The following is a 26,839-nucleotide window of genomic DNA, read 5'->3' on the forward strand; positions in this document are numbered from 1 at the left end:
TGTCATCCAAATATTGGATATCTGTGCACTGATAACTGATTGCTGCTTCTGATCACACAAAAGCAGACAAAATGGTTGCAGCTAATGGTGTTACACTTCCTCTCATTGTTCTAAGCCACTTTCTCTTGGATTGAAGTGACTTCTAGGGGATTTAAAAGGCTGGGGCCCTTTTCCTTCTCTCCATCCACTTCAATTTTTCTCTTTCCTCCCTTTTGGGAAACTTTCTGGAGCTGAAAGGTACAAAAACTGAAGTAAAAAATTCACTAGAGGAACTCAGAGACAGATTGGAGCAGGTGGAATAAAGAGTCAGGAAACCTAAACACACAACAATGAAAATTATTGAGTCTGAGAACAGAAAGACTAAAGAAAATTGAACAGAGACCAAGGGACCCATGGAACATCTTCAAGCAGACAAACACACTCATTATAAGAGTTCAAAAGGAAAAGAGAAAGGGCCACATAGAATATTTGAAAAAATAATGACTGAAAACTTTTCAAATCTGATAAAAGCCATGAGTATAAATATCCAAGAAACTCAATGAAATCCAAGTAGCAAGAACTCAAAGAGACCCATACCGAGACACATTATATGTAAACTGTTGAAAGGCAAAGACAAAGAGAGAATTTGAAAAGCAGCAAGAAAAAAGCAACTCATTACAAACAGGGATTCCCAATAAGATTATTAGCAGATTTGTCATCAGAAACTCTGAAGACTAGGAGACAGTGGGCTAATATATTTAAAGTGCTAAAGAAAAACAAAACAAAACAAAACAAAAACCTGCCAGCCATGAATTCTCTATCTGGCAAAACTGTCCTTCAAAAGTGAGGGAGAAATAGGCATTCACCGATGAACAAAAGCTGAGGGAGTTTGTTGCCACTAGACCTGCCCTGTAAGAAGTGCTAAAGGAAGTTCTGTAAGTTGAAAAGGAAGGACAGTAGACAAGAGGAAATGAGAAAGAAATTTAAATGTTTCACCACAATAAAATTAACACAAAAGAAGACATTAACGCAAAAAACGAGAGGAAAACAGCTTTAAGACATATGTAAAACAAATAGCAAAATGATAAAAGTAAGTCCCTCTTTATCAGCAATTACTTTAAATGTAATAGGTTAAACTGGAGAGACATAGACAAAAGACATACATAGGCAGAATGGATTTTTTAAAAACCACAATCCAACTATCTGCTTTCTACAAGAGATTTACTTTAGTTCTAAAGGCACAAATAGGTTACAAGTGAAAGAATGAAAAAGAGTATTCTATGCAAATAATAACCAAAAGAGAGCAGTGGTGGCTATATTAATGTCAGATGACATAAAGTTTAAATCAAAAATGATTATGAGAGACAAAGAAGGATATTATATATTAATAAATGGTTCAATATAGTAAGAAGATATAACTGTAAACATTTACGCATCTAATAACAGACCATCAAAGAATATACAGCAAAAATGGACAGAATTGAAAGAAGAAATAGAAATGTCTACAATAATATTTGCAGAATTCAATATCCCACTCTCAATAATGGATAGAACAACTAGACAGAAGATAACTAAGGAAACAGAGGGCTTGAACAACACAATAAATTACCTAGATTTAACAGACTTATACAGAACACTCTATATATCAACAACAGAATACAAATTCTTTTGAAGTGCACATGGGGATTTTCCAGGATAGAACATACATAGGTCATGAATTTTGTCTCAATAGATTTTAAAAGATAGATGTCATACAAGTATCTTCTTTGACCATAACAGAATAAAGTTATAAATCAATAACAGAAGGAAAACTGAAAAATTCACAAATTTGAGGAAATTAGACAACACACTCTTAACCAATGGATCAAAGAAGAAATCACAAAGGAAATTTAAAAATATTTAGAAATGAATGATAATGGAAATACATACCAAACTTATGCGATACAATAAAAGGAATGCTAAGGAGAACATTTATAGCTATAGAAACATTTAAAAAAAAAACCAAGATTTGAAATGAAAAACCTAACTTTACAACTTAAGGAATTAGAAAAAGAACAAAATTACCCAATACTAGCAGAAGAAAGGAGTTGAGCAGAGATGAATGAAATAGAAAATAGGAAAATAATCCAGAAAAACAACAAAAGGTGTTTCTTGTTTCTTTGAAAAGATCAACAAAATTGACAAACCTTTAGGTAGATGGACTAAGAAAAAAGAGAGACTACTAAAATATACAAATGAAAGTGGGGCCATTACTACTGATTCTACAGAAATAAAAAGAATTACAAGAGAGTACTATCAGCAACTGTACACCAACAAATTGGATAACATACATGAAATGGACAAATACCTAGAAACATAAAACCTACCAAACCAAGTCACAAAGAAATAGAAAACCTGAGTAGACTTAGAAAGGAGACTGAATCAGTAATAAAAAACCACTCAACATAGAAAAGCTCTGGACTGGAGGGCTTCATTGGTGAGTTTTACAAACATTTAAAGAACTAACACCAATCCTTCTCAAACGTTTTCAAAAACTTGAAGAGAAGACAACACTCCCTAACTAATTCTAAGAGGCCAGGATTACCATGATACCAAAGCCAGGCAAATACACCACAAGAAAATGAAACTATGGACCCATATCTCTTATGAACATGTAAAAATCCTCACCATCCACAGAGAGCAAGTGTAGATAAACTCAGAACATGCCTGAGACCTGGTTAATTAATAATACTGACTTCTGGGGAGTTGAAAAGAAGGGACTTCATGGTACAGAGGATCAAAGCTGCCAATGTTGGGAAAGGCAGATTGCTGGGGAAAGGAGTGAGATCTGGACCAAGGTAGCATCCTCTAGAAACTTGTGATGAAGGTAAGAATGAAGAAACTGGTAAAAATTAAAGGTCCTACTAGAACAAAATAGAATCTCTGAATCAGAAAACACACTATGCCTATGCTCCAAAACATTTACTTTTATTAGAGTAACTGCATGTGCACACGTGCACACATGCACGCATGCACACACACACACACACTCTCTCTCAACAAAAGAGTAGCAAGCTGAATTCAGCAGCATATTAAAAAGATTATACACTATGACCAAATGGGATTTATTCCTGGAATGATCAATGCAATACATAACATTAACAGAATGAAGAAAAACCATGTGATTATCTCAATTCATGCAGAAAAAGCATTTGATTCCCTTTCATGATAAAAACCCTTAGAAACGTAGACAAAAACTACAACATCCAATCCATCCAGTCCATATATACAACAAATAATCCATACAATCCATACATAAAAAACGCACCCCAAATATCATAAGCAATGGTGAAAGACTGAAAGCTTTTCCTCTACAATCAGGAGCAAGGCAAGGATCTCCACTTTTGTCACTTCTATGAAACATGGCACTGGAAGTCTTAGCTAGAGCAATTAGGCAGAAAAAAAAATGCAAGGCATTCAAATTGAGAAGAAAGAAGTAAAATTATCTCTGTTTGCAGATGATATGATCTTATGTGTAGAAAACCCTAAAGATTCCACAAAACCACCACTAGAACTAATAAATGAATTCAGCAAAGTATCAGGATACAAAGTCAACACAAAAAATCTGTTGCATTTCTATATACTAACAATGAACAATCCAAACAGCAAATTAAGAAAACAATTCCGTTTATAATAGCAGCAAAAAGAATAAATTACTTGGCTGAGTGCGGTGGCTCATGCCTGTAATCCCAGCACTTGGGGAAGCTAAGGTGGGTGGATCACTTCAGGTCAGGAGTTCAAAACCAGCCTGGCCAACATGGTGAAACCCCATCTCTACTATAAATTAGCTAGGCACGGTGGTACATGCCTGTAATCTGTTACTCGGGAGGCTGAGGCAGGAAAATCTCTTGAACCTGGGAGGTGAAGGTTGCAGTGGGCCAAGATCATGCCACTGTGCTCCAGCCTGGGTGACAGAGTGATACTCTGTCTCAAAACAAAAACAAAAACAAAAAGAACAGAATAAATTACTTGAAAATTAACTTAACCATGGAGGTAAAATACCTGTACAACGAAGGCTACAAAACATTTCTGAAAATTAAAGACATAAATAAATGAAAAGATGTATGTAAATTGGAAGACAATTTTATTAAGCTGTCAATATTAACTAAAATGATCTACAGATTTAATGCAATCCATATCAAAATCTTAATACTTTTTTTTTTTTCAGAATAGAAAAACCCATCGTAAAATTCATATAGAATATCAAGGGACCCTGCATAGCCAAAACAATCTTGAAAACGAAGAATAAAGCCAAGGACTTATACTTCTAGATTTCAAAACTGACTACAAATCTATAGTAATCAAAAGAGTATAGTACTGTCATAAAGACAGACATACAGACCAATGGAATAGAACAAAGATTCCAGAAATAAACCCTCACATATGTAGTCAAATGATTATTGACAAGGATAACAATACCAATCAATGGGGGAACAGACAGTCTTTTCAACAAATAGTGTTGAGAAAATTGGATGTCCACATGCCAAAGAATGAAGCTGGACCCTTACCTAACACCATATACAAAAATAAACTCATATAAACTCAAAATGTATACAACACCTAAGTATGAGACCTAAAACTATAAAGCTCAATAGAAAACACAGGGAAAAATTTTCACAACATTTTATTTGGCAATGATCTCTTGGATATGACACCAAAGGCACAGACAATAGAAGAAAAAATAGACAATTTGGACTTCATTAAAATTTAAAAATTTTGTACATCAAAATATACTATCAACAGAGTAAAAAGGCAAGACACAGAATTAGGAAAAAATATTTGCAAATAATATATCTAATAGGGGATTAATATCAAGATATATAGAGAACTCCTAAAACTCAACAATGGCAACAAAACAAACAACCAGATTCAAAAGTGGGCAAAGGACTTAAATAGGCATTTCTCCAAAGAAGATATACAAATAACCAACAAGCACAGAAAAAGATGCTCAACATCACTAATTATTAGCGCAAGGGAAATCAAGTCTACATCATCACACCCATTACAATGGCCACTAAATAAACAAAAACAAAAACAGAAAACAACAAGTGTTGGTGAGTATATGAGGAACTTGGAACCCTTGTATACTGTTGGAGGGAATGTAAAACGATAGAGCTTCTAAGGAAAACAGTATGTCAGACCCTCAAAAAATTAAAAATGTACCCTTTAATTTATAAAGAATTAGCATATAATCCAGTAATTCCACATCCAGGGGTGTGTGTGTGTGTATATATATATATATATATATACACACATCAGCTATACCCACCAACATTCCCACCAACAGTATACAAGGGTTCCAAGTTCACCACATACTAACACTTGTTGTTTTCTGTTGTGTGTGTGTGTGTTTTATGGCCATTGTAATGGGTGTGATGTGACATCTCATGGTAGATTTGATTTGCCTTTCCCTAATAATTAGTGATGTTGATCATCTTTTCATGTGCTCGTTGGTCATTTGTATATCTTCTTTGGAGAACTGCCTATTCAAGTCCTTTGCCCACTTTTCATGTATATATACTCAAAGAATTGAAAGCAAGATCTCTAAGAGATTATTTGTACACTTATGTTCATAGCATCATTATCCACAAGAGCTAAATTGCTGTAAGCAACCCAGGCGTCCATTGATGGATGAATGGATAAAGAAATGTAGCATATACATAAAATGACATTATTCTGTCTTAAAAAGCAAGGAGATTCTGACACACTACAACACTGATGAACCTTGAGGACATCATGCTATGTAAAAGAAGTCAGTCACAAAAGGACAAATACTGTATGATTCCACTTATAAATGAGGTATTTAGAATAGTCAAAAACATAAAGACAGGAAGTGGGATGTTGGCTGCCATAGACTGAGGGCAGGGAGGAATGGGGAGTTACTGTTTAATGGGTATAGAGTTTCAGTTCTGCAACATGAAAAGGGTTCTGGAGGTAGACAGTGGTGATGGTTGCATAATATAAATATACAAATGTGCTTAATAACTACTGAACTGTACACTTACAATGGTTAAGACACGAAATTTTATGCTGTGCATTTTACCACAATAAAAATGGAAAAAAATAATTAGAAATAGCTAGTTAGAACCTATATTTTTACAAAATAATAGAAAAAACTTTCAGACAAAAAATTAAGAATGAGAAAGAAAACAGAACTACAATGGGAAATTCAAAGGATTATGAGAATAAATCATAAATTCCTATGCAAATAAATTAAAAAATCTGTATGAATGGCTGATTTTTTTTTAGCAAAACAAATGATCAAGAGTGAACCAAGAAGAGGAAAAGGAAGAGAGATAGACAATGTTGTGAGAGGGAAAAATAAAGTGTCTCAAAAAAGTGCCAAGCCTAGGCAATTTTACTAGTGAGTTCTTTCAGAACTTCAGGGAACACATAAAGCTGATATTTTAAAAATCTTTCCAGGGCACCAAGGCCAATGGGAGTTAGTAGCATCCGTATGGGATTGTTAGGAACATGGGTTGATAAATCCACAGCAGGATTAAATGCATGATTTGCAAAGTCAACAAGTCTGTTATCTTGACAGCCATACGGTGGTACTTGAAGGAACTAAAACAGCAAGTGACGGAAGAAGTTCTGCAGGACTGTTGGGGGTCTGTTATGATTCTATTTGAGCAAAATATCACTTTCTCATTACATTCATATTTGAAATAGAAACTTATTGGTTGTAAAGCTTTGTATTTTAATTTGTAAATGTTTCGGTTTTCAGATAAAAAGTATAAGCAGTTTATACTTCATATTGTTTGTACGTATTTAAATAACAGTAAAGTAGAAAAAAGTCCATGCTGACATTTATGACATTTTTTTTTCCTTTAAAAGGAAGTTTAAGAAACTCTGCTCTAGGTTTTAGAGAAAAAAATAACACACTTCATTGAGCTTGACTTTCTCTGCCTCTTCTCCCCACAGGAAAGGTAGACGTTCATGGGAAAAATCAGGACATAGGTAAAGAAAAAAGGAGCCAAGGAGGATATGGCCTATTTAATCGAGCCTATTGGGTCTGTAAAGAAAAGCAGAAAGATTCTCTGCAGATCTATCCAGTCTAGTCCAGCTAACAAGTGACAAGGCTTCCACATGGGACTCCAGAAGCAAAAAAGCCTTAGAGTTATAGAGTAATCTGTCAAGTTATCCCCTCTGTATGTGGATCTTGAAAACCCATGGCAGCAAGACACAGCTGGACAAGGATTTGAGATCTTGAGTCTAAGCCATCTTTCTCTCTATAACCAACAGCCATGTTGCTGCTTTCCCTCAGGATTAGGCACATTCCTGGACAGTTCAGTCCTAGGACCAATGACAGTTAGACCAGGTCATTCACAAAAATCTGTATGAATGGCTGATTTTTTTTTAGCAAAACAAATGATCAAGAGTGAACCAAGAAGAGGAAAAGGAAGAGAGATAGACAATGTTGTGAGAGGGAAAAATAAAGTGTCTCAAAAAAGTGCCAAGCCTAGGCAATTTTACTAGTGAGTTCTTTCAGAACTTCAGGGAACACATAAAGCTGATATTTTAAAAATCTTTCCAGGGCACCAAGGCCAATGGGAGTTAGTAGCATCCGTATGGGATTGTTGTGGCACAACCAAAGCCTATGCAGAAACTATCAAGGGAACCGATTCAGTGCATTATGTGTAGGTCGTAACTGTGCAGAAGAGAATCCAAAAATAGAAAGGGACTTTAGAAATCAGTCCAACTTCTACACTAATGAAGGAATCTCTTCTAAAACATCCTGATGACACAATCTCTTCCTAAAAACTTCAGTGATAATTTACTACTATTCTCTATTACTCTTCAGGAAGGTTCTTTTAACTGTTGAAAAGTAACCTATTTTGGGAAAGTCCTCATTATAATAAAATAATAATCACTACCGTATAAATCTTACTGTAGTTTGATTCTCCAGAGCAGAAAAATGTCTACTTCCTTTTTCACATGACAATTGCTCCTCTCCAGGTTATACTATCCTCATTTCAGGGGCATGTAGGATACGGTTTCTAGACCTCTGACCTTCTTAAACCAGTGGTGCCCATAAGACCTCCAGTGGATACACATCAGAACTTCACATCTTGGAAAAAAAAAAAAAAAAAAAAAAACACTTTTATTTCAGATTGAGGGGGTACATGTACAGGTTTGTTACATTGCGTATATATGGTACATTGCATAATGGTGAAGTTTGGGCTTCTAGTGGACCCATCACCCAAACAGTGAACATTGTACCCAATAGATATTTTGTCAACCTTCATGCCCTTCCCATCTGATATGGTTAGGCTTTGTGTCCCCACCCAAATCTCACCTTGAATTGTAATCCCCATAATCCCCAGGTGTTGAGGAAGCAACCAGGTGGAAGTAACTGAATCATGGGGGCAGTTTCCCCTATGCTGTTCTCATGATAGTTAAGTTCTCATGAGATCTGATGGTTTTATAAGCATCTGGCATTTCCCCTGTTGGCACCCTCTCTTCTGCTGCCTTGTGAAGGTGCTTGCTTCTGTTTCACCTTCTGCCATGCTTGTGAGTTTCCTGAGGCCTCCTCCCCAGCCATGCAGAACTCCAAGTCATTTCAACCCCTTTTCTTTATAAATTACCCAGTCTTGGGTATTTCTTTATAGCAGCATGAGAATGGACTAATACACCACCCTTCTCACTTTGGAATCCTGTGTCCACGTGTACCCACTGTTTAGCTCCCACTTATAAGTGAGAACATGTGGTATTTGATTTTCTGTTTCTGAATTATTTCAGTTAGGATAATGGCTTCCAGCTGCATCCATGTGGCTTTAAAGCACATGGTTTCATTATTTTTTATGGCTGCAAAGTATTCCATGGTATATATGTACCACATTTTCTTATTCCAGGCACCACTGATGGACACTTAGGTTGAGTCCATGATTTTGTTACTGTGAATACTGCTATGATAAACATACCAGTGCAAGGGTCTTTTTTGATAAAACGATTTATTTTCCTTTGGGTAGATACCCAGTAGAGGGATTGCTGGGTCGAATAGAACTTAACGTTTTTAGTTCCAGCACATGATCTTGTGCTCTCTCTCTTTCTCTCCCTCTCTCATTAAGTGGCAAGTTAACATAAGTAAACTTAACTTTGTGCAAAAAATGCTTTCCAAAGAGGCAGGTGAGGAAAAAAAGTAATTGTAAATAAGAAAATCAATCTCCATGCACTACTGAAATCTGCTATTTAATGTATTCTGTATGTGATACCTTTGTAAGAATATTTTCGTAATTTTTATGTTTTATGAGATAAAAATGTTTTGTATGCTACATTTCCTAAAAAGGTCCCGCTGTACCTCATTTCCCTTACCTTTAAAATAAATCGCCATAATAGATATAATCTTCCTATTTCACATAACTGATGAAAATGCCTTTGTTATTTTAAGAAGATCTACTTAAAGAGAGTTTTAAAAGTTATGTAGGTTTTTGTCTCACTCTATTTTTTAAGATTAAAAGTACTCCACATTCCACCCTAAATGACAGAGTGGCAACACAAGACATAGGTTTAATAATTATTTTAATTACAAATTTCCACCAATTCTTGCCAGTCATATTACATGGATATCACAAATGAATTATATAATAGTATATTACCTTATATTCATCTGCATGAAACTTAGGAGAAAGGAGAGAAGAAATGTGTAAGTTTCTGAGAATGACACCATAAAGCTCATATTTACAGTATGGTAGTCTGTAAACATATAGGCCTGCCAGTTAAAGCCCACTCTTCTATCATCACCCAGCTGCACGACCCTGAGCAAGTCACTTTTGTTTGCTAATTTTTAAAATCATCTATCACCTGACTTCTCTATCTATGAGAGTTAACTGGCTGCATGCAAAATACCACGAAAAATACCATGCACTTATAAGTGTGAAGTAGCACTGTAAAGTGACTTATATATTACTGGTCTTTCTATTTTTAGAGTAATAATATTCATATATCAGTTAAAAGTCAACATGTGTTTGCTAAGTGATCCTTCTGAAAGGATCCCTTAAAAAGCTCCTAGGCATCAGCTTTACTGACAATCTGGTATGATTCTGAAGCCAGCGTCTCAACTCTTGGAAAGATATACAATAGTCACAGCTTGAATTAGTAACTAATAAATAAAATGCTCTCTTATTCTCCAAAATGTAATAATTCAGGAGTAATGACATCAAGATTTTTCTCCTCAAACTGAGGAGAAAAAAGTCCCACCGTGGCTTGTTTAAATGACTTAAAATACAAGTGGTAACTATGGTGACTAGGGAACCAATGTTTAAAACATCAAAAGATTATTACAAAAATCAAATATCCCATGAATTTCTAAAAATTAAAATTCTGAGATTTTGTGTCTGAGAAACTACTTCTTCAGCAAAATATTCAGCACAGACTACATCATCCCAAATCTATGGTATGGCCAGGTATTTAGGTCCTTCAACCAACATTTTTAGAAAGGGTCCCATTGCTCTTTACTTGCAAAATGACTATCTCTAGGGCCTCAAAATTCAAGAGACAACCTAGTTATTTATAATGTTAAAAAAGGGAAGACTTTTGGCATGTAAACTAGAACTACATAATTGTGAATATCTGGCAAATTGATCTCTATGTGTATATATAAGCTAACATGATTATTACAAGTTTTTTGGAAGCTTGAAGGCCAAGGAAAATAATCTGCAAATACATCTTGCTGATTTATCAAGTACTGAGATGTTAATGAATTCTTCATATTGTTACTCCTATATCAGTTCTTTAGAATTTCTTAGCCTTTGGGTACTCTAAGCCTTGGATGGAATCATTTAGGGAGTAGCTAGATATATGCAAAGAATATTACGATTTAGAAACATTTCTGGTTTATCAAAGTGAAAAGATAAATATTACAAACACTGAAAATGTGAAAATAAGGTTCGAGAGAGCTGCCAACTATGTGGGTACCGGTTAGAAAGTATCTTCATCTGACTCATCACTCTTGGGTTTGGTAAGTCTTTCCAGTTCTTCTCCATCCTAAAAGGAAACATGAAAACAGTAATTAGAACAAAACTGGAAATGTAGCATTTTTAAAGATGACTAAGGGGAAACCTTACTAACAAATAATTGGTCTCACCTCATTAAGCTATAGATATAACCTGGTCAAATTAAATAAATACTTATGTTCTTGGAAAGTTAACTATAGAAGTATGAGAGGATAAAAAAGTGAGGTGTATTCAGTACTCAAAATTTCAAAGCTAACATGAGCAAAGTGAGGAGCACCACCTGCTGGTCTTGCAGAAAAATGATTAAAGGTTAGAGAAACAGGCCTTCATAGGCCTTGTTACCTATATAGATTTTCTTTTGCTTAAAAATTAGAGCAAATGGCATTATCAGCTGTTGGAAAAGAATACAGGACTTCTGGATATACACTCTGGCTAAAAGCAGGGTATCAGAAACTCAAGATCCTAATTTTTTCATCTTTAGAATCTGTTGAATCACGACAGAGGCATTACACCCAGGGAAGCTCTGCCATGAATGTTATTAAGCAATAGATTATTTTTCCCAAAGAGTGAAATGTTCATTGTATAAAATATTTCATATTTTGTGTGTTCAAGAAAATTGTAAATCTAAAGCTAGATGTCTATTTCACTTATTTAACATATATTTAACTCCTTAATTGAATCTTCAAAAGATCATTAATTTGCCAATAAAATGATTGACAGAGCCTTCCAAGACAATTGCAAGCAACTGGGAGATATTCGGAATAATTGCATAAGCATTTTTCTAGAAAATATTTTCCTCCTACTCGCCTTGCAAGGATCCTTTTGAAAACTACCTTTCTAGTGAAATAAACAAACCCTGCCCTTCTGGCATACTGGCTTATAAATAACCACAGGGTGGACTGAGGAGCCAGGCTTTCTATTCAACAAGACTTACTAATATGAAAGGCCAACTTCTCTCACAAATGAGCTTATTTCCCTAACTACGGTGGAATAGAAAGAGAAAGGGACTTGGAGTCAGACATAGGTGTATCAGTTCTTTTATTATCTGTAAACCATTTTGCCTGTTTCTTCACTTGTAAAACTATGGAGACAGGACAAGACAACCTGTGAGGTATCTTCCAGGTGTATAATTCTATAGTATTCTATGAAATAACACATAAGATCCTTCAGACTGACTTATACTTTTTCTCTACACCTGACAGCATTGATCATGAACCGTTGCAAACATCAGGAGTCCAAGGAATGTTTGTTGATTCGGTTTTAAAATTCAGAGATCCAATACATTCTTTGACAAATCAGTACTGATTTTATTTTTTTCCTTGAATTAACTATGCTTTAAATTTGGGAAGAGCAAGCAAAAAGCAGCACCCTCACAAACTTACCCCGCTGGAACGCTCCCAAAGATTGCCACTTAGATCTCGGATCCTTTCTTGCCTAGGTGCATATTCCGGACCTTGAGGCTTGCTGGCATTATAAATAAATATAGAGAGAAGGACTGATGGGGCTTCCAAGAAAAATTCCAGGGAGGGCCTGAAGTCAAAGACCAGGACAGACACCGTTGTGATAATGACAGTGGTAACCTGGGCCATCAAGACATGGAACATGTTATCCAGGAACTTCAGAATGAAAGCCACTGAAAGGCCCTGGAATGCGGTTACAAAAATAAGGGCTACTGAAAACGCATTGTGGCCATAAAAAAATCCACAGTTCTTAATCTGATCACGGTTACTCCTCTGAAGGCCCAGAGTCAGCCCATTAAACAGAATGCCAAAGAAATAGAGTTTGCTGTTCTGTATGAAGATGCTTTCAGCGAGCTGGTTCCCTTCCTTCAATATCTTTTCATTATAGATATTAGCCATTGAAGAAATAAAACACTGGACTATAATAAGAACATGGCCCATGCCAAGACGGATGTGACTGAAAACCCTGGCTGTGGTGTTCCATTGAGCTTCAGGAAAAGTCCATTCCTTTGCTGTACAATTGTCTTTTCTGGGACACTCACTTCTGAAAAGAAGGCAGGAATTGGAAGGGCTGAAGAAGGCATCATGATGAAATCCATGTCCTGCCAAGTTGTGCTGTAAAGTTTTAGTCCCGGCAGTCAAGGCCACAATAGACAAAAATAAAATCAGGAGGGAAGCCCACTGGATCCAGTTTAGACGCCTCCTGTTCAAAGATGAAAAACAAGATTTTACTACTGTTTTCCCCCCATATCAATAGTTTCTACTGAAAACTCAGACACTTGAGTAGTTGGTTGAATAAACTGGACCCAGTTTTTGCTAGCATTTCCTACCATTCAAGCTCAGAGAAAACCTGTTGGTGCCTGTCTCTCAAATTTAATGTTTTAATTCATTTTTATAACACCTATCCCCTAAGGCTGCTCAAGTCATTTCCCTTCTGTGTAGGTTTCCTTTTAACCCACAAGTTTAACATGGCCTCCTTTCTACCTCTAGAGCTATCTTGGACCTCTGGCACAATAACTTTTATCGTACTATAAAGTTACAGCAGAGATTCTCAACCTGGTTTCCCAGAACCAGAAAGAATGTAGATGAGCTTCAGAAATCTTGTGTATAGATGAATTTCCCCCTATGCAGGAGATCCTGCAAAGCTTTGTCAAATCTTTAAAGGTGTCCATAACCCAAAAAAGATTTAAAGGAGAAGGTTAGCTCTAGATCCATGGCCTAATCATAGAGCATTAAACAGCAAACTGCTGGCTGACAAGCCAAAGAAAAATGTCATTTGGGGCAGTATTTCAGTTTACAAAGTCCTAACAATCCTTTATTTATTTTCCTTAGCAAAAAACTTGTGAGACATAAAGGACATGTACTATTATTATTCCATTTTGCTGATTCATTCTATTCAACAGATGTTTAATAAGCAGCTACCACGTGCCAGGCAACCTGGGGAGATAAAGATGACTTATCTCCATGTTCAAGGAATTTATGCTTTAACAGTGAGAAAACAATGAAACTAAATGATTTCAGTATGTGTGAAAAGTGATTAATGGGAGAACTGGAGTAATCTGAGGAACACTAGAATCTGTAAATAGTCAGGTATTGCTTCAAAGAGGAAATGACACTTGAGCTAAAAGATGAAAAATAAATTGAAGTTTATCATGTGAAAAAGGAGGTGGTGATATATCCAGGCAGAGGGAAGAGTCTCTATGCAAAGGCAACAAGAATGTACAATATTGACAAAGAGGAATATCTCACTCTCACTGGCGTTGTCAAGAGGCCTCTTGGGGGAACAAAATCTTGATGTTTGAAGATCAGTTAGTTACGCAAAGAAGGGGGACACCAAGAAAAAAAAGAGGAACATAAAAAATGCAGAAGTGTAAAGCAATAGGTGGGAACCAGAAGTTATGAGAATTTTTATATCATTGGAGAATTTATTGAGCACCTACCATACACTTAGGCATTACTGCTCTAAGGGAGGAAACAGTTAACATAACAGATTTCCCTAAGGTCATGTACTTAAAGACTAAAGAAGGGATCGGATCCATGGTTTTGTATGTTTTCCTTCTGCATCATCACACTTCCTAAGTATAATTCTAAGTTTCCAGGATGCACGTATAGGAAGTTGTGTGCATATAAAGCTTCATGCTCTGAAACTGCTAAATGCACAGACTAGCCTAGATAGCAGCATACCTGTGCACATTATTATATGCTTTCTCATATGTATGTAATTTTCAAATAGCCAGATCTAGAACTTACTGATGGCGTTAGCGCAGCCTTATGCCATTAGGTGAGAAACTGTGAGCTAACCACTTAAATTTCTGAAGGTGCAGCTGGTACACATTAAGTAGCGGAAAACAAATAGAATGACCAGAGATAAAAAATGGGTGTCCATTTTACAAAAAAAATTCTATAATTAATTATTGCAAATCACATACAAGTGAGGCAATGATATAATCTATAGTTCCTTTAAAAGTTTTCTAGCAGCTATACATTTTTCACTAATATTAAGAAAAAAGAAAGAAATCCTTAAGCTAAACAACACCTTCTGTAAACAATTACTCATTCAAGGTAATGTTCTAAGGAACGTAAAATTTATTAAGGATTAAGCTAAAAATTAAAAATGGTAGATTTTTTGGAAAGAAAATAGAGCTTAATAAATTACCCTGTAAAGTCAGCTGACAATCTGAAATGACAACTGAGTCTGCATGACCGAATTTGTTCTTCAGTTTAACTGATAGAAAACAGTGGAAGCTCACTTCACTCATCTCTCCACTGCCTCGGTAAAACATAGTAATGGATGCTCAGAGCCGAATGCCTGTGGCTAGAAGGCTCTATTCCTCAGGGCCTCTCCTCCCAAGTGAATTGTTTGCTCACAGAATCTCTGTTCCTAAACATGTTTTTGACAGGTGACCTCACTGTTGTCACTACATAAAGATTACATAAATGATAAACTTTGAGTAAAAGACAAGAAGCTGTTTTTATGAAAACTAAGTTGAACACTTTGGGAAGACTAAGTGAAGGTAAATCATTCAGAAGATAAAAAGCTGTTTTCTAATAACATATAGGTGAGCTAAGGAACTTCAATCAGTAACACATACTCAAAGGAGGGGCTTTAGTTCAACATTAGAAGAATGATGAACACATGTATATTTACATATTCTAAGTTAAAATAAATTGTTTAGATATTTTCTATATATACTTACATACATGATTCACCACTGTAAGTTTTCCTAGCAACTAACCAATAGGTTCAAATTGTGTCAGATAAGAGCACTTCTATATTTGGTGGTAGTAAACTAAGGCAGGGTATGAAGACAATTAAATGGAAAGACTTACATAATTGTTTTCTCAAGAAACTGTATAAAACACATTTCTTAGTAGCACAAAGAGAGTGACAGGGGCAGATTTATGATGAGAAATCACAGAGAAAATTTATCAAGTGAATGAATGATTCTGGAGAAATGCTTGTACTACTACTGACTGGCACTTTTCTTTGTTCTTCTGCTGTTTCAGACAGTAACTAAACTTTACCCTTACTTCCTAGACATCCACCATGTTTCAAAATGTATTTTTAAATAATTTTTTTTCCATACCTTCTCTTTGAGGAAATCAGAGAAACTTATATACATTTTTTAGGTAAAAATAAGCGCTGGTCTTGGTTATCTTTTGCCTCCAATCTCAATGTTTAGGTTGTATTATTTCCCAAAGCGAAAGCAAACAAGATTGTACAACTTTGCTTAGGTTACAAGCAAACCAGGGAAGCAAGCTACAAGGCATAATGCCTGCTACCAGTTTCTACCATGAACCAGTGGCTTATACTTCAAAGAACAAATCTATACATTCACATAAAGTTTGAATCCTTGGAAAATAACATGCTAATAATCTAATATTGTCTTTTATTAGAATGCCTTTAGGTATTTTATTATTTTTAGAAAAAATAATAGGACATTTAGATGATAATATTTTTCTTTTTCCCACTTTCAAATTCCTCCAAGTAATCCCTGCAGTAGTTACCAGACTTACTTTTGCCTGCTTTTGTAGCCTTATATTCTTTTTAAGAATTTTTAAAAATTATTTTTTTTTGTTTTTTTCTTTAAAATAATTTTTTTTTAATTATTTTATTTTGTAGCCTTGTATTCTTTACCTGTATGGGAAAGGTATTTGATAGTTCAGCTACAATCAAGTATAAGACAACAGATTTAATATTCTAAATGAAAAGTGGCAAACAAAGAATATGTGACAGAACTGTTAAGCTGCTACTCCTAGGTCAAGATTTAATCACAAAGGGCAAAAAGACCATCAAATGATTCACAAAGAGTAAATTAAATAGGGAAAACCAATGCACACCACCAACTCCAAAAAGATCAAAATAGAACAAAGTTAAGTTGACTTCAAAATGTAATAAAAGCATATACATCAATGAGATATTTTTCAGCTTTAAAAATTGGAAGGAAATCCTGTCACATGCTACATGGATGAACCGTGAAGACAATATGCTAAGCTAAGTGAAATAAGCCAGTCACAAAAAGACGAACACTGTATGATTCTATTCATACGAGGAATCTAAAGTAGTCAAATTCATAGAAACAGAGTGAAATGGTGGTGATCAGGGGTTAGGGTGAGGCGGGGAAAGGAGAGTTGTTTAATGGACTTAGAGTTTCAAATTTGGAAGGTGAAAGAGTTCAACATCTACTTCACAACAACATGAATATAGTTAACACTACTAAACTGTATGCTTAAACATTGTTAAGATGGGCTGGACGCGGTGGCTCACAAGGTCAGGAGATTGAGACCATCTTGGCCAACATGATGAAACCCCATCTCTACTAAAATACAAAAAATTAGCCAGGCTTGGTGGCACGTGCCTGTAATACCAGCTACTTGGGAGGCTGAGGCAGGGGAATCGCTTGAACCCAGGAGGTGGAGGTTGCAGTGAGCTGAGATTGCGACCCTGCACTCCAGCCTGGCGACAGAGCAAGACTCTTTACACCCCACCCCAAAAAAAAAACTGTTAAGATGGTAAATTTTTTTTTCATTTTTTTCACCACAATTAGAAAAAAGAGTTAAAAAATGTAATAAGGCCAGGTGTAGTGGCTCACACCGGTAATTCCAGCACTTTGGGAGGCCAAGGTGGGTGGATCACTTGAGGTCAGGAGTTTGAAACCAGCCTGGCCAAAACGGTGAAACTCTGTCTCTACTAAAAATACAAAAATTAGCTGGGCATGGTGGTGTGCATCTGTAGTCCCAGCTACTTGGGAGGCTGAGGCACAAGAATTGCTTGAAGACGGGAAGAGGAGGTTGCAATGAGCCAAGACGGTGCCACTGCACTCCAGCCTGGGTGACAGAGTAAGACTCTGTCTCCAAAAAAAAAAAAAAAAAGTAATAAAATACTTAAAAGGCATTCTCATAAAAGACAATATTAGATTATTAGCACGTTATTTTCCAAGGACTCAAAACAGAGAGATGTCAACAACAAAGCACATATATGTCTAAGAATCAATATTATTCCTCTGAAAATAAGAAAGTATGTAGAAACTTTTTTGAACTGTAATTCATACTAGTGTTAGTTATTATTAAAATTAGCAAAATGTAATCAATATTATAATTAGTATTAAAAGCAAATATTTAAAATGTATAGTATAAATAGATTTAGATTTAAACTTAGAATGAACTTTCTTAACACAAATAGTTAAATGCTTAAAAATTTAACAAGGAATACTTACTATAGGATAGGACTAAAGCTACTGGCCAATTTCAAGTCAGGCAATACATACTTTTAGTCTTTAGTAAATTCAGTTTTAAATTGATGTAATTTTGATGTAATAATTTTATATTCTACAACTTTAGTATAATACCATCTGTACTCATTTAAAGTAAATGACAAACACTTTAAAAAGACATGTTTTTGAGACCTGTACTCCCTTATTAAACAGTGATCCTTTTATCATCTTGGAATATGGAAATGGTCTTGGAACCATTTTATTTATCTTCACAGAAGTGCATCGCTAATCTATCACAGGAATCAATATACAAACATTATTGCTTGCATACATTTTCTCAAAAGTCAACTGTTTATACTACAAAGTGAGATTCAAACTGATTTCAAAGACTTCAAAATGTTTTTGGAATATCTTTTTTTAGTTAAAGAATTGTTTTCACAATTCACAAATAAATTGACAAACCGATACGTAGAACAAACTTCGATGTATTCTAACATTTAAACTGGGCTAAATGTAATGTTCACTTTTTCCTTATCTCTCACATTAACTATCAAATTAAATGTTTCCTCAGGGTAAAAGAAAATATATCAGGAATCTTATATAATTTATATATTAAGTATATCATGGACTCAACAAATTAAATCTTTGTACCAAGCCAGTCACCCTTTCATATATACAAATTATGAAAGAACATACTATCACACAGCACACTGAGAATCAATAAATCAAAAAGATAATGTAAAATTAAAAAAACAACAAATTTAATAAGAAATTAATTTTATTTTTTAATCATTATCATTAAGTAAGAAATTAAACTGAAGTTAAGTATCCAGATTCTGTATCATCTTCCTGCCTTAGGACACTCTGGCTTTTGCTTTGAAGAGAGCTTAATTTACTTAAAAATGTTTATTACTATTCAGCGGTCCTCTTGGAGACAGTAAAAATTGGTGATAACATTTTTAAAAGTTTAAAAACCTATCCTTCTTAACTGTAATTCTGACTAGATTCTTCACACACACCCTCTGCTAATTAGTGCTTAAATCACATCCTCATCTCAAATAGTTTAATAAAAAATTGGCCATTATCTATCATCTCCAAACTCCAAATTACAAATATATTAACAATCTTAGGAACCATTTGCTTCCCTATTAGTGCAGAAAGATTTTGCATAAAAAGCTCATTAATCTTTGTTGAAAATCTGGCACTAAATATGAAAATACTAATTATAACACAGTCGATTATCTCATTTTTAAGATGCTCAAGACATTTTCATTCATCTGATTACAGAGGATTTAGATGGACTAGCACTGGAGCTGCTTTCTACATGGCTTAAATGTGCCCAGTACACAAAGCCAATTAGGAACAAAATCCCGGCTTTGGGATTCTGAGGGCTCAGTGTTCTGGGTATATCATTTGAAACCGGGCTATGTTATTTTAAAGTATGATATATGTTTTCACAGCAAGTTACTTACTTCAGCACTATCCTGAATAGAAGAGCTGTTGTTATAATGCTAAAATTTGAGAAGATAACAGCCATGGCCTAGAAAGAAAGAGAAGATAGAGTTACAATCCAAAGTACTGACCTCAGAAATGTCCTAGCTTGGCAGTTCACCTGACAAAAAAAGCTTTTTGGTCAAAAAACAGAGGGGTTATTAAGGTAGCAATTTCAACTAAGGATTAAATTCCAGTTTTGTCACTTGTCAAATTTATGTAGATATGATCAAATTATTGTCCAGGCACTGCCTGTGTAAATAATCTTTTTATACAGATCTGAAATTACTTATAAATTCTAAAGGTTTAGGTCAAGAAATGACAGTTGCTACACTTATGAAGCCTACTTTTCAAAGTTCTGAAAGCGCCTTATGGATTTTTAACATTGTTTCTATGGTCATATAGAAGGCAGGTACTGTATGGTCCATTAATAATAGTAAGAAAATTGAAGTACAGATTTTTTTAAGCATCTTTACCATTCTAGGAATTGTATCAATTTTCCTGGTTGAACTGCAGTAACTCAATACCAAACTCATACTTGACAGCCCTGCACACTGATTCAAGTTGTTCTAAACACTTAGAAATGTATCAGCCAGATTTTAAAACCATTTGTTTTTACGAATTCAATCCTACTTCACACATGAGAGTATTAATCTGAACATGTATACATTATGCTCACATGAAATGCCATCATTGCTGCCCATAATTAGATCTGACAATAGTAATAATTTTTTAATGCAAATCTTAGGATGTACTTCACCCTGCCTTCCTGCTTGCTATCACTTTAAGGTGATTAACCCCCAAAAGATATTAACAGTCATATATACCCACTAATTAAAACAAACACAGCTAATATGCAGCTAAATTAAAGATAAAACTCAATTAAAAATGGCAACAACTCCAAGAATATAACATTGTTGTTTTTCTATTAAATACTTATGGGAACCACCGTTTTAAGGTTTTCTCAGTGTACTTCTCTGTAGGCAAACGCCTGTGAACCCCTAGTTAGGAGATGAGTAAGAGGAGAAGAGGACAGTGGCTGCGAAGTGTGGAAATAGTGGCCTTGATCAATCACATTAAGGGCAGTGCAAAAGTGCCTAACCATGCAGCCTGACTGGCTTGATGAATTCTGAAAATTCTGAAAACTCTTTCCATGCAAGAGGATAAAATAAATAAAACATCAGAGCTCTTTGGCCCAAACATTCCATGCATCTCTATTTAATTCCTTCAATAGGCTCAGGCACAGTAATACACAGAGTATGCATGTGTTTCATTCTGTAAGATATATGGTTGTTCACAATCAGGAAGGAAGAGCAAAGCAATAAGCTGGAAGAAAAATAAGGAAGTTGCCATTTTGCTTTGGTACTGGGGGACACAGAAAAGAGACACAAATTTAGAGTGAATCTGTGATAAAATACAATAAAATGTATTGAATTTGCCTAATTTTGTTGGGGACAGCAATTCTCAAAAACGGAAGAATTTAGGAGAGAACAGATTCTAGATGGACAGGACACTTATTAGCAACACGCAGTACAGAGCCGAAGAAAACTTCAGGTAATCAACTGGCCCAGTTCCCTGCCTTTGAACTAGTATTATTATTTTTATTTTATAGAGGGGGTAACTGAAACTTAAAGCAGTTGGGCCTGCCTAGTTACACAGCTTCTAAATTGTGGAAAGTCAAACACCTGTTTTCTACTATAATTCTTGATAGGGTTTGGCTGTGTCCCACCCAAATCTCACCTTAAATTGTAATCCCCACATGTCAAGGGCCGGGTCAGGTGGAGATAATTGAATCATGGTGGAGGTTTCCCCCATACTGTTCTCGTGGTAGTGAGTAAGTCTCATGAGATCTGACAGTTTTATAAATGAGAGTTACCCAGCACAAGCTCTCTTGCTTGCTGCCACGTAAGACATGACTTTGCTTCTCTTTCGCCTTCCGCCGTGACTGTGAGGCCTCCCCAGCCTTGTGGAACTGTGAGTCCATTAAACCTCTTTCCTTTATAAATTACTCAGTCTTGGGTATGTATTTATTAGCAGTGTGAGAACAGGCTAATACAGTTCTATCTTGAGTCCTCTTTTTCATCCCACTCTAAAACTGATTTGCTTATATTTAAGAAACTTCACAGAGAAGACTGGTAGCAATAGAAATCCTATTTATAATCAAATGCCTGAATTTACTTTTTAAAGAAATTTAAAACACATTTTGGCAATAAAGGCAATAGAAATCTTCATTTTATAAAATATTAAAGGGAAATATACATATGACCTATCATAACCCAAACTGAGTAATAGGTGAAAGCAGAAAACCAAACTCCAGTTCGGATTACTAATGGCTTTCTAAACTGACACAAAGGATGCCAAGAAAGATGAGAAGTATTTCCAGCATTATCAGTTATAGATGGCATTTCTAGTTGGGAGGACATGATCCCTACCCTTGAAGAACTTGTTGGTTAAATGATAGGACTAACAGAAAAGAAAACCATACAAATAAAATTCATATAAACTACATTAAAACAGGTGTAAAAAAGGTACATTGTGTATGTAACTTTCTGAGTTAATCAGGGAAGTTTTCTTGGATGAGGTCCTGGATGCTGAGATTAATATTGGAGGTTAGTGGTCACAGGACATCTCAGAAAATAGGCATATTAATTAGGGTTACATAAAAAGAGGTGGCTTCAGATTTCTTGGTCTAGGGAGCAACTCCCCCCATGGTAGTCAGCCCAGTTTAATACAGTAATCTTGACCATTTAAGACAATCTGGCATGCACATTGATAATTCAGTACTCAGATAATTCTGGGGAAATCTCAGGAAGGCCAGTGAGGACGACGAGAAACTAACAATGCCAACAAAAATGATAAAAAAAAAAAAAATATTCTGGGATTTATTTCTCCATCTTTTCAATGATATTTTCTTTTTCATATTTACTTACTGGTTGAAGATAGGACAGGACATAGAAGACAATCAAGTTATCCAGGAAATAAAGAAAGGCAGGAATGGACCACTTCATGAAATTAGAGAATTCCTTCCAGGAAGCATATTTCAAATTTCTACTTTGATGATCTTAGAAAGAAATACAGTGTAAATAACTGACCTTGATGAGAATGCCCACATTTTTAGAGAAATTACACTGCCCTTGATTACTGATACAATTCTTTAAAGGGAGCTTTATAAACGTGCCTCCACTTTGTTACTGTCTCTCTTCAACCCACCAGTTTCATCACTGACAATCAGCAACAACCTTAGGACTACTAGTTATCCTAATTCCCGTTAATTTGAGATAACAGAAGTACTACTTAAGGCAACTCAATACATATGTGGTTTCTCTTACTGCTGTAAGAGCATAAGGCCAAGAGGGAGATCAACAAGTTAGAATAAGTTTTAAAAAAAAAAAAAATCAAGCCTTCATACTGGAATTTTTGCCCCCCCCACCCCAAGGGCAAATCAGGAAAGGGGGACACTAAATCGAAATTTATATGTGGAACTAGAGAAAGTTAACTTTTAGTAATCCTAGTCAGTTATTATTCCATCTCTAGGGTTCTAAACACGTAGGCACTGTAGCAGAGAGAATGTAAAACAAAAAGAAAAACAAAGGCAGTTTAAGGCCCTGCAAATAATGCATGAGTTTTATGAGATTAAGAAAAGTAGTCACTAACAAGAAACTGCAAAGTTTGAAACCCTGGAGTATGAAAAAACATCTTGCTGGGCAAACACTTTAATGCTCTAAAGTTTACGTTTACCTCATGCGTGAAGGTATATGAAAGAGGCAGAGGGAGCGGAGGCGCAATAATTGGGGAACTAAGGTGAAGAATTAATATATATTAAAGAGCAAATACATTCCATGGAAGGCTACATACTTTACATTTGAGAAAGGAATTAGTATCCCTATGTGATAGCTCAGAAAACTGGAGCTCAGAGAAAATAATCTGCCCCAGAACAGTCTCTTTGATGCCTATGCACTATGCTACCCTCCCTGTAGGAAATGGGAACTATTTTGAGATATGATACATCTCAAGTTAGACAGCACATGATTTAGAAAATCTTTAATTTGAATAAAAACTAACTTACTGCATGAGACTATCACAGAACAAGTAACAAGATAGAGTAATAGGAAGGGCATTAGGAAACATGAGTTGGTGTCCCAGCTCCTCCCCTTCCTATGCAGCTCTGCATAACACTTTCTCTTTTGAGTTTGTTTCTTCACCTCTAAAACATACTTATGTTTGTATCTTAGCTTCCTCATATAAAATTTAATGGACTAAGCTAAATGATATAAAATGTTCCTTCCAGTTCTAACATTTTTTGGTCCTGTGATTAACAAGTATATAGTACCATTTCAAGACTTACCTTTCTTTATAACACAGAATGACACAAGCACACAGAAAACTAGCTTCACCAGTTCTGAGCACACATTCACAGTAGTTGGAAGATAATCATACTTGTTTTCTGAAATGTAACAGAAATGTTTTTTAACTATATATTCTATGTATGTTTATATACAGTATAACTTATAATTGTTTTAAAACTTAAAAGCTGGATTTACTACTGGTTGTATTAAGTTTCTTCCAGTTGCCTTTGCTCCTTTGGATTTTTTAATCAATTCACCTAATGTATTAGCTATCCCTATCCCAATCGGCTTTTTATTATCCTTGAATTTGTTAAACAGCCTCTCATGTCTTCATCCAAGTTGCTATAATAAATATGCTGAGGAGGCTAGGACTAAGGGCAAAGAAAGCTCTGTGGCATGGCATTAGAGACTGCCTACTAAATTGACCATCAATCAACACTGACTCATCAGTTATGAACTGACCTGCTGAATTATTACTCAGCTCATAATTCTTCTTGTGATTTCTTTGCCTTGCTAAAATTGAGGTACACTCTGTCTATGACATTCCCTTAAGAGTTTTCCAATCTGTTTTATATCACGGTACACACAGAAAACATTAATATTTGTTTGGCACTCTGGGATAAATGGTACACTGAGGTAAAGAAGGAAACTATCTGAGGCAAGAGGCAACTGGCCTAGGGCTCTGCTACCTTTAGGGCCGAGAGGAAATACTTGGACACATCCAAACCCACTGATGAGTTGGAAAGCTACATCCTAAATTGCAAATCAACAGAATTAGGAAGTGAGGTTTGGTTGGTATGACTTCATTTTAACTGTTACCCGTCTCTTCTAAATGCTTACAAACAACTCACTTTACAATTTTGCCAAAGATAAACATAAACTTTATTGGATACTATTTTCAGAAATGCATCTTCCCCAGTTTTGAAGACATTCGCTTGCTTCTCTCAGTCACATTAAACCAAAATTGGCCAAATGTAGGGGAAAAAAAGCCAAGTGGACACTGTCTATCCAGAACACTTTCTTCTTCTCTCCTGTGGTTTCCCTTGACCTTCTCAAACTAATCAGAATCAATTCTTTATTCATCTCTGTTCTTATAGCACTATCTCTAAACCTCTATGGCACTACTTGTCACAGTGGAAGTGTGTGAAGTGAAATGCAATGGAAGATCCTTACAAGAAATGGACCATGTTTGTCACGTTCATATACCTTGCACTTAGTAGGCACTTAATAAATGTTCACCTAAATTTAAATATCTGCCTGTTCACCTTACCCCATCATTCAAAGCATAGTCAAAACATCTCCCTTTTCTCAGTTAAATGCTAGACTTAACTCACACTGTTATCCTCCAATGACACTCCTCATGATCCATCATGATACACATAAGACAACATGTGCTCATAAGAAGGGAGGACTTTGGATTATAACTTTCAAACCCTTGTCACTGTTCTTTAGCTTGTTCTTGCTTTTCAGTGGTTTTCTTGCAGTCCTTTCATGCCGATCCCAGACCATATGACAACATGGTATGTAACTTCCCTCCACACATCTCCTGCCCACACTAACATACCTTTCTACATGACATTCACTGGTTTCCCTTCAGCCCCAGAGGAAGGGGCTAGGGCCCGACTATTCATCCAATCTCCCTTTTAAAACCCTCCCTTCTGGCTGGGTGCAGTGGCTCATGCCTGTAATCCCAGCACTTTGGGAGGCCGAGGCAGGTGGATCACTTGAGGTCAGGAGTTTGAGACCAGCCTGGCCAACATGGTGAAACCACGTCTCTACTAAAAATACAAAAAAATAGCTGAGCATGGTGGCACATGCCTGCAATCTCAGCTACTCGGGAGGCTGAGGCAAGAGAATGCTTGAACCTGGGAGGTGGAGGTTGCAGTGAGCGGAGATCGCGCCAGTGCACTCCAGACAGAGTGAGACTCTGAGTCAAAACAAAACAAACAAATCTTCCCTTCTCCTCAGATACCTGGCTCCATTTCCTTTGGCTTTAGTGTTGTTTTTGTTTTTTTTTTTTTTTTTGAGACGGAGTCTCGCTCTGTTGCCCAGGCTGGAGTGCAATGGAATGATCTCAGCTCACTGCAAGCTCCGCCTCCCAGGTTCACGCCATTCTCCTGCCTCAGCCTCCCAAGTAGCTGGGACTACAGGTGCCCGCCACCACGCCCAGCTAATTTTTTGTATTTTTAGTGGAGATGGGGTTTCACTGTGTTAGCCAGGATGGTCTTGATCTCCTGACCCTGTGATCCACCCACCTCGGCCTCCCAAAGTGCTGGGATTATAGGCGTGAGCCACCACACCTGGCCCAGTGTATCTTTTTTATCTTCCTCTCTACTAATTGGCTTATTGCCCTTGGCCTACAAACATGCTCAAAACTCTCCCATCTGAAAAACAAAATATAAAATACTACTCCCTCTAGCTACCATACCTTCTCCATCTCTCCCTGAAACAGTATCAACATTCTTTATCTGCCCTTTACTCACTTTCCATTCAGGTCTTATCTCCAAGTAATCTGATTTCTGAAACTAACTCCTCTCTGAGATTATCAAACATCTTCTCATTCTTAATTCTAAAGGGTATCCTTTAATCTTTAGCTTATCATGATGTTGCAATTCTTTCTCAGTCTTCAAACTTTCTTTCCTTTCTGAGTCACATGCATTTAGTTATCCCATCTTGCTAACGATGTCTCCTTAATGCTTTTCTGAGTGTCCGCATGCCACTTAAATGCTGGCATTCCTCGGAGTTTGGCCCTCTTTATTTTCTCATTCTGCATGAGTCCTCTCTGTTCCTTAAGTTTTAAATATCAATTTAACATTAATGTCCCCAAATCTATATTCTAGAACATTTAACTTATT

At 35.9% G+C, this 26,839-nt stretch overlaps 1 protein-coding gene across 12 annotated transcripts in view; it reads right to left on the reverse strand.

Annotated features, from left to right (window-relative positions):
• The window catches only part of SLC35A5 (solute carrier family 35 member A5), a 48,032-nt gene that overhangs the window by 16,569 nt on the left and 4,624 nt on the right, over positions 1 to 26,839 (reverse strand). For 2 of the 12 annotated variants that reach the window (XR_008523211.2, XR_008523212.2), the window contains exons 3-8: positions 23,984 to 24,082; positions 22,569 to 22,699; positions 19,620 to 19,687; positions 12,356 to 13,136; positions 10,936 to 11,004; positions 7,910 to 8,089 (exon numbers count right to left, since the gene is read on the reverse strand). Coding sequence is in view for 7 of the 12 variants with exons in the window: in XM_063721630.1 (XP_063577700.1) it covers positions 10,939 to 11,004; positions 12,356 to 13,136; positions 19,620 to 19,687; positions 22,569 to 22,699; positions 23,984 to 24,082 (1,145 nt within the window). In the remaining 5 variants the exon portion in view is untranslated. 12 annotated transcript variants of the gene reach the window in all.

Source organism: Pongo abelii, chromosome 2 (genome assembly GCF_028885655.2).
Source record: "Pongo abelii isolate AG06213 chromosome 2, NHGRI_mPonAbe1-v2.0_pri, whole genome shotgun sequence".
In the NCBI taxonomy this organism is placed as follows: Eukaryota; Metazoa; Chordata; class Mammalia; order Primates; family Hominidae; genus Pongo; species Pongo abelii.